At 37.9% G+C, this 15327-nt stretch overlaps 1 protein-coding gene across 1 annotated transcript in view; it reads left to right on the plus strand.

Moving 5' to 3' along the window:
- Cdk19 (cyclin-dependent kinase 19) overlaps positions 1–15327 on the plus strand; it is a 116399-nt gene that overhangs the window by 68204 nt on the left and 32868 nt on the right. The window contains exon 5 of the mRNA XM_013022364.1: positions 14961–15018. Within this exon, the coding sequence (XP_012877818.1) occupies positions 14961–15018 (58 nt within the window). The remainder of the gene's footprint in view (positions 1–14960; positions 15019–15327) is intronic.

Genomic DNA, 15327 nt, shown 5'->3' on the forward strand with positions numbered 1-15327 from the left:
AAAAAAAAAAAAAAAACAACAAAAAAAACTCTGAGGTAAGAAAGTACTTAGATAATCTCTGAAAATGTGAATTTTGCCTGGATCATCTATGGATAATTGGAGTACTGTGAGGTAAGACTGAAAAGATACAGATTGGAGCTTGACTGAAGCAGACTCTGTTAGTCTAGGGAATTTGGAAGATCTGTTTGATTGCTTGTTTTAATGTATTGAAAATTTATGTGCAATAGCATAGACCCCATTCCCACAAACAAAAAAATCACTACAAGTTATATGAGCTATTACTTCCTTGTCCATGGCATAAATAGAGTATTGGTATTAAAATGTATTGAATGTACTTCTGACATGCCTAGTGCTAGTTTATATTTTACCCGTGCATTTATTGAATGTGTCTGCTGTTTAAGTAAGTGACTCTGGGATAACTTGCCTAGTTCTTTTCACTAATCAGGGGTTTTGATAGCTGCATCATATTTTCATGCTTTGCCAAAGTATTTTCAGTAGTTATAAACTCTGTGATTTGCAGATATATTCTGTAACAGATAGAGAAACATGTGTAAAAGATAAATATAGCATTAAAATGAGATAATACAAATATTGAAAATTATTTTTAGTGAACTTATGAGTAAAAGTTGCTGCTTTAGTCAATGAATTAAAGGATATAGTGTTTTTTTTTGTTTTGTTTTGTTTTTGTCGGTCATGGGACTTGAACTCAAGGCCTGGGTGCTGACCCTGAGCTCTTTTCCTCCAGGCTAGTGCTCTACCACTTTGAGCCACGGTACCACTTCTGGTTATCTGAAGGTTAATTGAAGAGTCTCATGGACTTTCTTAACCTGGGTTGGCTTTGAACCATGATCTTCAGATCTCAGTCTCCTAAGTAGCTAGGATTATAGGCATGAGCTTCCATTGCCAAGCTTTGGATATAATTTTTTTGGTTGTTGTTGTTACTGTTGGTTGTGGAGCTTGAACTCAGGGCGTAGGCTTTGTCCCTGAGCTCTTTCCCTCAAGGCTAGTGCTCTACCACATTGAGCCACAGTGCCACCTCTGCATTTTGAGTTGTTAATTGGAGATAAAAGTCTCAGGGGAACTTTTTTGCCCTGGCTGGCTTTGAACCATAGTTCTTAGATCTCAGCCTTCTGAGTAGCTAAGATTACAGGTGTCAGCCACTGGTGGCTGGCTGAATATAATTTTTCATGCTTTATCTTTTCCAGATATTTAAATATGTTCACTATCTCTAAATAAGCATTTGATATGAAAAACCTGAAAAAGCCACACAAGTAAAGTGTTAAATATAAATTTACAATATAATAACATAACCAAGAAATTTCAAAAGTGAATAAAAACCAAAGTTTGGGCTGAGTGCTGGTGCTCATGCCTGTAATCCTAGCTACCTCAGGAGGCTGAGATCTAATGATCATGGTTTGAAGTTAGCCTGGAATGGAAAATTGGTGAGACTCTTATTTCTGATTAACCTCTCTCTCTCTCTCTCTCACACACACACACACACATACACAACCAGAAGTGGACCTGTGGCTCAAATGGTAGAGCGCTAGCATTGAGCAAAAAGAGCTCAGGGACAGCACCTAGGTGCTGAGGTCAAGCCCCAGCACTGGCACAAACAAACAAAAACAGTGTTTGGGTTTTATACCACAAAAAATTCGATGATTTTCATTATGATTGATGTCATATCTAGAATGACATTTTAATTATGAGGTTAAGATCTAGAATTTAATACACCATCTAGAATTTACAATTATCAAAAAGATTACTTAAATTGAGAAATTGCTTTAAAAGAAAAGGAAAAAGAGCTAAATATATTCATCTTGGCTGGGAGTGAAGGAGAGACCTAAGTCTATAAATATTTGGACCTTGTAAACACTAAGGGAGAAAAGATGTATTTGAATTTTACAGCAGGGTATAGCTAAAAGTAAGAAGACGAAATATACGATGGCTCATTTTATGAGATTACTATTTCTGGTTTTTTTTTTTGGTGTGGGGGAGTTCCGGTTGTGGGGCCTGAACTCTGGGCTTGGGTGCTGTCCCTCAGCTCTTCAGCTCAAGGCTAGCACTCTACCACTTGAGCCACCTTCCCAGCCCCGAGATTACTATTTCTGGTAGATTGGAAGAATGCCAAAGTACAATTCAACTTGTTTTTAAAATTAGGAGATTTTTTTTTTTTTTGGTTGTAGAGCTTGAACTCAGAGTTTGGGCACTGTCCCTAATATCTTATGTTCAAGGCTAGCATTCTGCTACTTTGAACCACAGCACCACTTCTGGTTTTCTTGTGGTTAAAAAGTCTCAAAGACTTCTTAAACCCGGGCTGGCTTTGAACTGCAATTCTCAGATCTCAGCCTTCTGAGTAATGAGGATTATAGGTGTGATCCACCAGCAGCAGGCTTTTATAAGCTTCTTGAGGGTAAAGTTCATATCTCACAGATTGTATTGTCCTGGTGTTGCCATAGAATTTCAGGAAAGCATCTGGCACTTTCTCGTTCTTCAGCAAAGGCACAGAAATGCTTGTTGAATGTTAGTATTATTGAGTAGATCAATAATTCCTTAATTCTGAAATACTTCTACTGGGTCAGTGACATAAGCTAAAATATCAAACAGTTTCGTCTGTTATATTCCAGAATCTTGTACATGATAAGCATTACTAGGTTTTTTTTTTTTTTTTTTTTTTTTACTGAATAAAGAATTTAAATGAATGCTTCCCAACCTAGCTCTCTGTTTAAAAACAAAAACTTGTGTGAAGGTTCTATACCAAAACTTCACTTAGGTTTGAATAATAGTTTTTCACACTAAAAGGTATTTGTGTGTGTGTGTGTGTGTTCATGTGTTTGTGTGCGTGTGCACACACAGGCGTAAGGCAGCCCTGGGGCTTGAACTCAGGGGCTGGGCACTGTCCCTGAGATTGTTTGCTCAGGGCTAGCACTCTACCACTTGAGCCAGCTCCACTTTTGGCTTTTTGGTGGTTAAATATTGATGAAGAGTCTCATGGATTTGCCTTCCCAGTCTGGCTTTGAACCTTGGTCCTCATATCTAAAGTGTGAGCCATTGGCACCCAACACTCATGCCCTTTCATAATGAAATGCATTCATGAATGCATTCATAGTTTAATCACCTCTCAGGGGTCCCACCTGTTAACACTGTTGGATTAAGTTTCTAATGCATGCTTTTTGGGAGAAATGTTCAAGCCATAGCAGGCACTAAGAGGGTATGATCAAGGCTTATTCATAAGTTATAGCAGTGGCAGTTACGGAACCAAATGCCATAGAGAGAAGTCCCAGTACTCTGTGGGCTGTGGTTATTTCTTGGAAGAATTAATTTGAAGTATACTATTTTATTAAATTAATCCTATGTGGGTAAATTTCATATATAATAAGATACACTTTTTAGGGAGGAGTAGTACAGGGCTTTGAACTCAGGACCCCGTGCTTGCAAGACAGGCACTTCTGAGTCACGCCCAAAGCCTTTTTTATATATTGGTTATTTTTGAAATATGTTTTTGTTTCCTGGCCTTGCACATACCTAGCCACAATCCTCCTGTTTTAGGCTTCCTCACATAGATGGGGTAACAAATACACACCTCCACACCCAGCTCTCTGTGGAGAACTTTTCTTCCTAGCCTGCTTTCAAACTACAATCCTCTCAGGCTCAGCCTCCAAAGTAGCCAGGATCACATGCTTGAGCCCGTGCTTGTCCAGTTTCTATATACTTATTTTAGTACAAATCAGTAAGTTTTAACAAATGATTAACCAAGTAATCACTAACACAAATGTTCTATTTCACCAGCAACAAGATTCCTTATTGAGAATGAGGGGATTTTGTAGGCAAAGATTATTGACTTGTTTTACCAGATTAGAAATGATGTTTTTTGTTGTTGTTGTTGTTTGTTTCTTTTTGGCCAGTCCTGGGGCTTGAACTCAGGACCTGGGCACTGTCCCTGCGCTTCTTTTGCTCAAGGCTAGCACTCTATTACTTTAGCCACAGCACCACTTCTGGCTTTTTCTGTTCATGTGGTACTGAAGAATGGAACCCAGGGCTTCATGTGTGCTAGGCAAGCACTCTACCACGAAGCTTCATTCCCAGCCTGAAATGATGGTTATTTTATGTGAATGTATTGACAACTAAGTTTATATCTGAATAGAAGACTTCTGGAAGTGAGGGCCCTAAGTCAATTAAGTACTATTCATTTCTCCAATGTGCTTTTGCTCTCACAATTCTGGCCTGGAGTATATCACTGGGAAGTGGATTCTAATGTGTGTGCCGAGGGAGAGTGTACTGGCTGAGGTTCTAGATCCTTTTCTCTGGAACTATTTCTTCATCAGTAAAACAAGGGGCTTATTTTGGAATTTCTCCAACATTCTTAATTTTTATGATAATAAGAGTAAATTGTTCTATTTGCATATGAATAGCACAGATGTAAATAGAAAACTACTTTTTCTAAGTGGTGCTTCTGAGGATGGACTGCTGTGGTTAATGAAGAGCATAGACTCTAAATGCCTTTTTAGTATTATTTCTGCTACTATTGATATCAATGTGGAATATATCTTTTTATTAGCATAAATTAGTTGTGAAAGAGTTTCATTGTGGTATTTCTATACATACAAACAATGTATGCCAACCAACATCATTCCCCACCCCCATACAGATTCCTTTCTCCTTTTATAAAACATGGAATATATGTTGATTATTTTCTTTTCCTGACCTTAAAGTTAGGTACAATAGCTTTCTAGATTCATGTGTTTGTCTTACATTGAGCTTTTTATAATGATTGCTTTTTATTGATTCTTGTTAAAGAAAAGAAAAGCTTATCTCTGTTGCTCAGGCCCAAAACCACTTCTAAAAGGCAGACAAAGAAGTGCTTTGTTAACTCTTGGCAGTACTGGATTGGCAGGCAATGTTTATTGTTTAGTTTGACTAACCTAAGTGTTATATTCCAGATCTTGCCAACTTAGTTTAAGGTAAAATGAGATTAATCACAGCATTTAGTATTATAGGCTACTTCTGATTTACAGATACCCTGGATCTAGCTGTAAATATGAAACTTACGACTAAGAAAATGTTTTCATTTAAACATTTTAAAAGATTCTGTGAATAGAAAGGCTTATCTAACCCTTTGACACTAATAGTATTACCAAATGTAACAGTTATTTAAATTAACTTATTTGTAACTGGATTTATATGGAAGAAGTATTGGGTTATGGACTTAAAAATATTTGTGTCAGAAACAAATTTTGACTTCCTAATATACTTGACACTGGAAATACAGGGATTAGTAAAATACAATTCCTTCCTTGAATGGGTGGTACATTGCGGGGAAGATTCATAAGCAGATAATCATAAAACAAGTTTTGAAATAAATTACAGGGCTAGGGTGTAGCTCAGTGGTGGAATGCTTGTCTTGCATACACTAGGATTTGATCCCTAGCATGCTTAGGTAGGTAGGTAGGTAGGTAGGTAGGTAGGTAGGTAGGTAGATAGATAGGTAGATAGCTAGCTAGCTAGCTAGCTAGCTAGATGGATAGATATTACTTAAGGATTGGAGATAGATATTATTTAAGGATTGGCTAAGTATAAGTTACTAAATATATAGAAGAATACCAAATCAATTAGTATGAGGCTTTCTTGGAGAGGACTATACTAACGATGAGTAGATATATTTATTCATTCATAAGGTAAAAAAGATAGGTCAGGGAGCATTACAGGCAGAGGAGACAACATAAAACATAGGGTAAGAAACTATAAGCAGCTGGGCACCTTTGGCTTACAATTGTAATTCTAGTTACTCAAGAGGCTGAGATCTCAGGATCATGATTCAACCCCAGCACAGGTAAGAAAGGCCATGAGTCTCTTACCTCCAGTTAATCACTGAAAACTCAGAAGCGGCGGTGTGGCTGAAGTGGTAGAGCACCAGCCTGACAAATGGGGGACCATGATGTCAAACTGCATGCAGTACCACCAAAGCAAAGTAAAAAAAAATAAATAAGATTGCTGGGTGATAGTGGCTCACACCTATAATCCTAGCTACTTAATAGGCTGAGATCCCCAGGAGCACAATTTGAAGCCTTACCTGGTAGAAAAATCTCCCCAAGGCTGCATCTCTAAAATAATGAGCAAAAAGCAGGGCTGAAGGTGTGAGGCAAAGTGGTATTGGTAGAATGCCAGCTGAGCAACCAAACTGGGCTGAGGATTGATATGGTCTGAGGTATGAAGGGCAGAGTGGAATTTAAACTGCTTTTATTAACTGAAAGAGGACTACCAGGAAAAGAGGCAACTTGGGCAGGGAAAAGTAAAAAATTAGGGTGGACAAGTTAAGTATGTGATAATTGTGGAGATGGCCCATATGTAGTTGACAGACATATCTCTTAAAATACATGAAAGTTAGAGTCCTAGAGGTTGTTAGCATATACCTGATTTTTTTCAACCCTAGAACAAACTAAAATCAGAATTCTAAAAAGCCCATATTCAGAAATGAGCTTGATATATTTTCTGACAATTGTAAGACTGGGATGTTGCCTGTCACAGGACACTGATGCCCATGGATTTCAAGTCAATTCTTCAATTTAGTCATTTATTTGTTCCCTCATTTAACAAATGTCTATTAAATATTTATGTAGGATGGGAAGGGGAAACAAAGAGGAGGCAACAATGCTTGATAAGAAATGTACTCGTTATCTTGCCCATGTAATTATAACTCCTCTGTGAGGTATTCTCACAATAAAAATAAATAAATAAAAACAAAAAATATTTATAGTTGGCAAGGTTTTAATAGCTACAGTGACAAAACTATGTATCTGTGCTTTGGGAGTTGCAAGCACAAAGATCAGATTCTCTGTTTTACAGTTCTCTGTTATCGAATTAATGAGGTTGTTTGAAGGGTAAACAGATACATTAGACTAACACTATTAGCAAACACCCACTGTCCTAGCTAAAGAGAAGAAAACATAGCTCTTAGGTGATTATTTGCTACAATTCAAAATCTGACTTGTTTAGGATGAACAATAAAAAAACAGTGTGTGGAAAGGAACATGAACAGAAGATCTTCTGGGAATATACTTCTGTATCAAATGAAAGGGGAATTGTGCCCACAATATTTAAATAAAGTATGGGAATAGCCATTATTATCTGTCCTGGACTGTGTTTCAGAAACTAGTCTAATTGATACTTTGTTTTTGTTCTGGTCAATTATGTTGTATTTTTTTGTTTTTGTTTTTTTAATTAGTACTGATAAAGGTCATAAGCTTTATATTTTTGTCCCAAATGTTCTGGAATGGGGAATACAAAGCAAATAATTATGTATCTCTAAGGCTATTGTATCTGTGATGTATTGATTATGGAAATAAATTTAATTCTGTAAAAAATTGTTCCTATAAAAAGAAAAGGCAATGGCTGGGAAGGTGGCTCAGTGGTAGAGTGCTTGCCTCACATGCACGAGGCCCTGGGTTCAATTCCTCAGCACCACATACGGAGAAAAAAGCTGGAAGTGGCGCTGTGGCTCAAGTGGTTAGGGTGCTAGCCTTGAGCTGAAGAGCTGAAGGGACAGAGACCAGGCCCAGAGTTCAGCCCCCATGACCAACAAACAAGTCTGGATTAAAAACGTCATAAATATAAATTTAAGATTTAATAAGATTTTATAAAAATATAGGTAGTTCAAGAATAGCTTTTGAGTAATTATGTTATTTATCATACTTTCCCTCTGACTTTTGGCTTTAAAATACTATTTTAACTAAAATGAACTTAGTAGCAATGATTTGTCTCTCTGATTTTATTGCTGATAACCGTTAGGCATTTAACTCCTGCCATTTCTTCTGTTTCTATGGTAACTAAAGTGTGCAAACCCAGCAGTATCACTTTCTTTCACAGCTGGCATTTTGTGCGTTCACAGTAAAAAGAAGAGTTTTAGCAAAGCATAGTCTGTGTTAATTGGGATGTAACTAGGTCAGAACAATTTTGGTACCCTTTCATCATCCTTTTAGATTTGTGTGAGGGTAGGAGTGTGTCTGTATGCACTATAATTTCTTTTTTTTAACACATATGCTTTCAATGAGATTAATCACCTCTAAAGTTAGCCTTTTGAAAACTAAACATTTATAAATAAATTTCCATGTAGAATCTTGAGGATGGGATTGAGTTGTTCTAAGACTTGCCCCATCGCCTTGTAGGACCTAGATTATGTTCATTAAGAGAAATATAATGATTGATGTGAAAATTCTTTGAACAGTTAAACATATTTTAATGGTGACTATATAATTAATTTTGTTGGAATTGCTATTTTTAAACATGTCTTGTGGTCTTAACATTTATCTACTTGTTCTGAAGGGGACAGATAATCTAAAATAAGGGATGCATATTTGAGACTTTTTTTTTTTGCCAAGTAAGGTGGCACATAGTAATCTAGCTACTCAGGAGGCAGAAGTAGGAGTATTGCAGTCCAAGAGCAGCTGGGCAAAGACCCTGCCTAGGAACAAATTATAACAAAAAAGGATAGAGGTGTGGCTCAAGAGATAGAGCACTTGACTAGCAGTAGGAGGCCCTGAGGTGACATTGATCAAGGTGCATATATTGTACTCATAAATTGACATGTCAAATTGAAACTCTTTTATACTACTACTTAAAGATAAAAAATAAGCTGGGCACTGGTGGCTCACGCCTGTAATCCTAGCTACTCAGGAGGCTGAGATCTGAGGATCGAGGTTCAAAGCCAGCCTGGGCAGGAAAGTCCGTGAAACTCTTTTCTCCAATAAACCGTCAGAAAACCGGAAGTGATGCTGTAGCTCAAGTGGTAGAGTGCTTGCCTTGAGCTGAAGAGCTGAGGGACAGCATCCAGGCCCAGAGTTCAAGCTCCACGACCCACCAAAAAAACAAAAAAATAAAAAATAGGCCTGGTGCCAGTGGCTCATGCCTGTAATCCTAGCTACTCAGGAGGCTGTGATCTGAGAGTTGAGGTTCAAAGTCAGCTAGTGCCTGAAAGGTTGGGCGATTTAATCTCCCAACCTTTAGCTACCAAAAAGCTGAAAATGAAGTTGTGGCTCAAGTGGTAGAGTGCTAGCCTTTCCCCCAAAAAGCTCAAGGACAATGCCCAGGACCTGAATTCAAGGCCCAGGATTGCCACACACACACAAAAAAAAGGATTAAAAAATAGATATTTTCATGTGTTATAATTTAGAAATATATTGAAGAAATAAGTATGAATCCATATATTTTACATTTGTAGCCAAAAACAACAACAAAAGATTAAATAAATATAACTCCTCTGTGTGATCTAGGTTTTAATTTGGGTACAGGAGCTTTTTTGATATGGTTTAAACTCTGGATTCTTTTCTCAAATTGAACAAAAAATTCATGTGTCACTACCCTAGTAAACCAATACCACTGCCTCATCTTCATCTCAGACTCTGCATGGAGACCTCACACTTACAGAGTTTCTATAGGCTTCAAGTATGTTATCTCAAAGGTGTTCTTCACCAACTTCCTAGAACTAGATCTTCCATTCTCTCTCCCTTCCTCCCTCTCCCTGTCTCTCCCTCTCTCTCACCACCCCCTAATTCTTCTTTTTTTTGGGGGGGGTGGTTTGGTGTGGGGCCTGGGTGCTGTCCCTGAGCTCTTCAGCTCAAGGCCTAGCGCCTTACCACTTGAGCCACAGTGCCACTTCTGGTTTTCTGGTGGTTAATTGGAGATAAGCGTATCACAGACTTGCTTGCCTGGGCTGGCAGTTTAGACTGTGTCTTCTAGAAATCTCATTTTTACTAAGGCCTTCAGAGTTATCCTCCACATTTGCCTTTGCCTCCTTTCCACTTATTTGGGATGCATTTATTGAGTCACCAATGACCTTCCAATTGTCCATTTTGGTTGCATCTTCTGATAGCCCCCCCTTTTTATACAAAGGAGTTGCCATTCAACAAAAATTTATGGATGCAATATATCTTGATTAATGTCATCCCTTTCAACATGTATACCCATCCTTCCTGTTCCCACTCCCTCCCTCATCTTCTTAATTTGTAGGATATACACTGAATTCTTGACTGCATTCCCCCCGCCCCCGCCTTCTGTCTACCTTTTCTCCTATCCCTTTTGAGTACTTGCTTCTTGGTGTTTTATTTTACCTGACAGCTACTTACAAAATTTATTTCCCTTAGCTGTTAGAACCCTGTGCTACCTAGATTTTTGTCTTTTCCTCTTTTCTTTTCTCTCCAGACTGGGTCTTAATATGTAGCCCAAAGTAGATCAAACTCTAGATCTTCCTGCTCTGCCTCCAAAGTGCTTGAATTACATACCAGTACCATGCCTGATTATGTATATATTTTTAGAATTCTATTTCTTTCATTGTAATATTAATACATGCAAAATTAAACCGTATGTAACTATTTAACATAGTAGAAATGAGTCTTTAAATCCTATCATTAGAAATTGAGTGGGTGTATGGGGCTGGGAATATAGCTTAATGGTAAAGTACTTGCCTAGTATGCATGAAGCCCTGGGTTCGATTCCTCAGTATCAGCCAGAAGTGGCAACTGTGGCTCAAGTGGTAGAATGCTAGCCTTGAGCAAAAGAAGCTCAGGGACAGTACCTAGGCCCTGAGTTCAAGCCCAGGACTGGCAAAAAAAAAAAAAAGAGAAAGAAATTGGGTAGGGGGAATATTAAAATCTTCTCCTGGGCTGGGAAGGTGGCTCAGTGGTAAAGCGCTTGCCTTGCATGCCTGAGGCCCTGGATTCGATTCCTCAGCACCACATAAGCAAAAAGAAAAAAGCCGGAAGTGGTGCTATGGCTCAAGTGGTAGAGTGCTAGCCTTGAGCTGAAGAGCTGAGGGACAGTGCCCAGGCCCAGAGTTCAGGCCCCACAATTGGACCCCCCCCCAAAAAAAAAATCTTCTCCCTTCCTCCCTTCATTTTTCCTTCCACCTATTTATTATAGAATTATTTAAAAGAAATGGGTAAGAGAGAAAGGTAATGAAACAATGCAAATTCTTGTCTTTGGTAATTTTATCCTTTAGGTCACCTGTATATCTGTTAATAACTTTTCCTTTTGTGTTATGGTCCTTACATTTAGGTGGCCTCTTGTTAATAGCATATGAGTAGGTTTTGGGTTTGATGCAGTGTGGTCATCTTTATAAAAATTATCCAGGGGGCTGGGAAGTTGGCTCAGTGGTAGAGTGCTTGCCTTGCATGCATGAGGCCCTGGGTTCGATTCCTCAGCACCACATAAGCAGAAAAATCTGGAAGTGGCATTGTGGCTCAAGTGGTAGGGGCTAGCCTGAGCTGAAGAGCTGAGGGACAGCGCCCAAGTCCAGAGTTCAGCCCCAAAAACCTACAAGGAAAAAAAAAATTATTATCCAGAAATGCGCTCACACCTGTAACCCTAGCTACCCAGGAGGCTGAGATCTGAGGATCTCAGTTCAAAACCAGCCCAGGCAGGAAAGTCTGTGAAACTCTTATCTTCAGTTACCACCAGAAAACCGGAAGTGGCGCTGTGGTTCAAATGATAGAGCCTAACCTTGAACCAAAGAGCTAAGAGATAGCGCCCAGGCCCATAGTTCAAGCCCCATGACTGACAAAAAGAAATTATCCAGAATTATCCTCCTGAAGACTATCCTCATATTCACTGAAAAACACCATAGTCTCTTAGCAATTCTTGTTTTTTTTTTTACTTTAGTACTTTTCATAATGTCTTCTATTCTAAAACAACTTAGATCTATTGTAGATTTAAGTTTTTTGAAGTCAAGGACTTCATTTTTCTCTTGAAAATCTTCAGTTCTGTGGTTTTTTTGGTGGTTGTTGTTTGGTTTGGTTTCATGTTAGAACTAGGGCTTTAATTCAAGTCCTCTTGGTCTTGTTCTGTTTTTTTGCTCACAACTGGCACCCTACCACTTGAGTCATACCTCCACTTTTTGATGGTTATTTGGAGATAAGAATCTTATATATTTATGAGATTTATGGCTCTGAATTTGTGATTCTCAGATCTCAGCCTCCTTAGTTGCTAGAATTATAGACATGAGCCACTGGCTGCCATATAGCATTTTATATTAAATGAATCTTCGATAAGTAGTTGTCAAACTTGAATTTTGAAAATTCAGTTTTGTCTGATGCTATTTTGCTTGTCCTGTTGCGACAGATTAGTCCTTTCCTGTGTTTTTAGTTTTCATAGTTTAGTGACAATAACTTTCAAATGCAGATCTCCTATTCCTATTCAGTGTCATCTCCTTCTTCTTGTTTTCCCTAGTAGCTCTCATAACTCCTATTTCCATAAAAGGCATTATTCTTCAAGTTACATAAATTCAAGATCTTGATGAAAACTTTATCACTCTATTTTCTTAATCTTTTGACTGGAACCAGTCACAACATTCTGTAAATTTTTCATTCTAAAGTATTCTTAGCTTCAAATCCTTCAGTTCCCTTATCACCTCATACTCAGTTCTGCTACCAGTTTACTTCCTCTTTTTTAAAATATATTTTTAATTGTTAAAATACTGTAGAGAGGGGTTACAGTTACACGAGCAAGGTAATGAGTACATTTCTTATCAAGCATTGCCTCCTGCTTTGTTTTTCCCCTACCATCGCTTCCCTCCCACTTCCACAACTACACCTCCCCCACCCCCCAGCCTAAATTGTAAAGTTCATTTTTCAACCTAGTGTCTTGTACATCTCATTGTTGCAATAGGTCCACCTGTATCCCTATTTAAACAATTTGTTTTTTCCCTTCCCCTCCACAAATTAGACCGACATCAAATACAGTGAAAATGGATTATACCCTAGGGGAGGAAGATACAAAGCAACAAAAAAAAAATCCACATGGTACATTATAAATGCATTAGAAACAATAGCAAGAAAGAAAAAAACCACTTGTGTCCCTATCTTGGGGTTCATTTCGCTTAACATCATCTTATCTGGTCATATCTGCTCGTCCCAGACATATACTAGTTATTGCAAATAAGGGAAACCATGGGACCTAAATTTCTTTGGGCTTGGCTTACTTCACTTAATGTAATTTTTCCATACTTCCTCTTTTGAGTAATCTCACTGACTATAATATAGAGTCAGATTACGTCATCCAGCATTTAAAGAATGTATCTACCACCCCCATTGTGAACCTTTTCCTTCCTGTCAAGTCAGACTTCTTAATTGTATTCTAAGCATACTTGTTCATTATCTTTTGGGGTGGAGAAGGGAATACTGAGGTCTGGACTCTGGGTCTTGTACTTGTTTGACTTTACTTGGTCAGTTTATGCCCTACTCCTTGAGTCATACCTACAACCTGACTTTTTGTTGGTTATTTTTGGAGATGAAATCTCACAAACTTTTTACCTGGGCTGAATTTGGGCCTTGACCTACCAGATCTCAGACTCCTGAATAGCAGGCTATATTCTAGCTACTGGTTTGTGTAGCACCTGGCTTGTGTAGCACCTGGCTTGTTAACTTTTGCAATGCCCTGGTCTTCTACTCAGCTATGCTGGATTCTGCTCAGTATTACTGTTTTCAATTAAAAAAAAACAGAGATAAAAAAGTAAAAGTACTCCAATTTAGTCTCTAATTGCATACCTCAGACCTTTGTATAACTAGCTTCTAATAGTATACAACCTTCTAAATAGTATCTGGAGATTAGAAGCTTTAGTTTACCACAATTTGTCGTTCTTTTAATGCTTTGTATTGATAACCTTCTATCTAGGAAATACTAAAAACCTTTACTGATTTAATGGATGAGCCCAATAAATTAAAAACACATGATTTTTCCTTCCAAAGTATTTACAAAGGTGACATATTGGCTGGGAATGTGGCTTAGTGGTAGAGTGCATGCCTAGCATACATGAAGCCCTGGGTTCAATTCCTTAGTATCACATAAACAGAAAAAACTGAAGTGGCTCTGTGGCTTAAGTGGTAGAGCTCTAGCCTTTAGCTTAGAAAGGCTCAGGGACCGAGCCCAGGCCCCTGAGTTCAGCCCCAGGAAGGGGTGGGGAGGCGGGAGTGTTAGGTGATTTATTTCCTTCCCCTCACCCCTAATCGTATCATCAACATTTGTTTACAAATATCTGCAGATGGGGAAGAATTAAAAGATGACAGATAAGCTTGGAGTTGGGGGCTCTTGCCTTGTAATCCTACCTACTCAGGAGGCTGTGATCTGAGGATTAGGGTTTGAAGCCAGCCAGGGCAGGAAAGTCCTTGAGACTCTTATCACTAATAAGTTACTCACAAAATGCCAGAAGTGAAGCTGTGGCTCAAGTGGTAGAGCTTTAGCCTTAAGCAAAAAAAGCTTAGGGACGCTCTTACGGCCAGAGTTAGAGCCCCAGGACCAGCAAGAGAGGAGAGAAAAAGTAGAGATAACAGATTTGCAGCATATACTTTTTCTTTATAAAATCTGTATCAACTTTTGCTTTTGTTTCCCTACATCTTAAAATTATATTTGGAGTTTCTTACTTTTGCATGTATTATTGCTGATATGAATGTCAGTGGTGTCTGTTGAATGTTGATCATGTTTTCCAGTGGTAGTTTAAAAATATTTAGCAAGGAATATTCCATTTGATTTACATGTTTTTGTTTGTCATTTGACTTATTTAAGTGAACACAATTATTTTGTCTATGTTTGATTTTTAGCTCTACCAACTTTTCTTTCCCTGAATACATAAATTCTTTGTTGGGTCAATAAGCAATTTATATAGTTTGTGCAGGTTTTAAAATATCATTACTAGTTTTTGTATATGGTGAATAGAAATGATAGATTTAATCACTTTGTAAGTATTTGGGTGGTATAGTTTTGAAAACAAGGTATGTTTCCATGGCAAATGTATTTATATAAAATTAGTGCTAACTTTCAAGTGTATGTCAAGTGCTTCAACTATGTAAAGGGTACTTAATATTTGATTAGTTTAGTTTTGATGAAAATATAGAAATGATATTTTCAATTATAAGGTTTTCCATTTAGAGCATGTCAAAAGAATAAGCATAGTAATTTGAATGCTCTATTTTTATTTCTAGAAACCAGCAAATATCCTAGTAATGGGAGAAGGTCCTGAAAGGGGGAGAGTCAAAATAGGTAGGTAATTAATCCTAAAATAATTTATTAAGAACTGATTATAAAGATGTTTCCCTTCTTCATACTCTTAAATAGTTAATTTAAAAATATTACAGTATTCTTAGCAAAAGCATTGGAAAATATAGGCAGATAATCTATAAAAACCCTTAGGGAAATAGGAGGGAGAAACTGGGGAAAAGTGAAGGAAGGAATGATACAGTCCAAAAGAGAAATGTAGGACTGGGAAGGTGGCTCAGTGGTAGAGCGCTTGCCTTGCATGCCTGAGGCCCTGGGTTCAATTCCTCAGCACCACATAAGCAAAAAGAAAAA

This window comes from Dipodomys ordii, unplaced genomic scaffold (genome assembly GCF_000151885.1).
Source record: "Dipodomys ordii isolate 6190 unplaced genomic scaffold, Dord_2.0 Scaffold62, whole genome shotgun sequence".
NCBI classification, from domain to species: Eukaryota; Metazoa; Chordata; class Mammalia; order Rodentia; family Heteromyidae; genus Dipodomys; species Dipodomys ordii.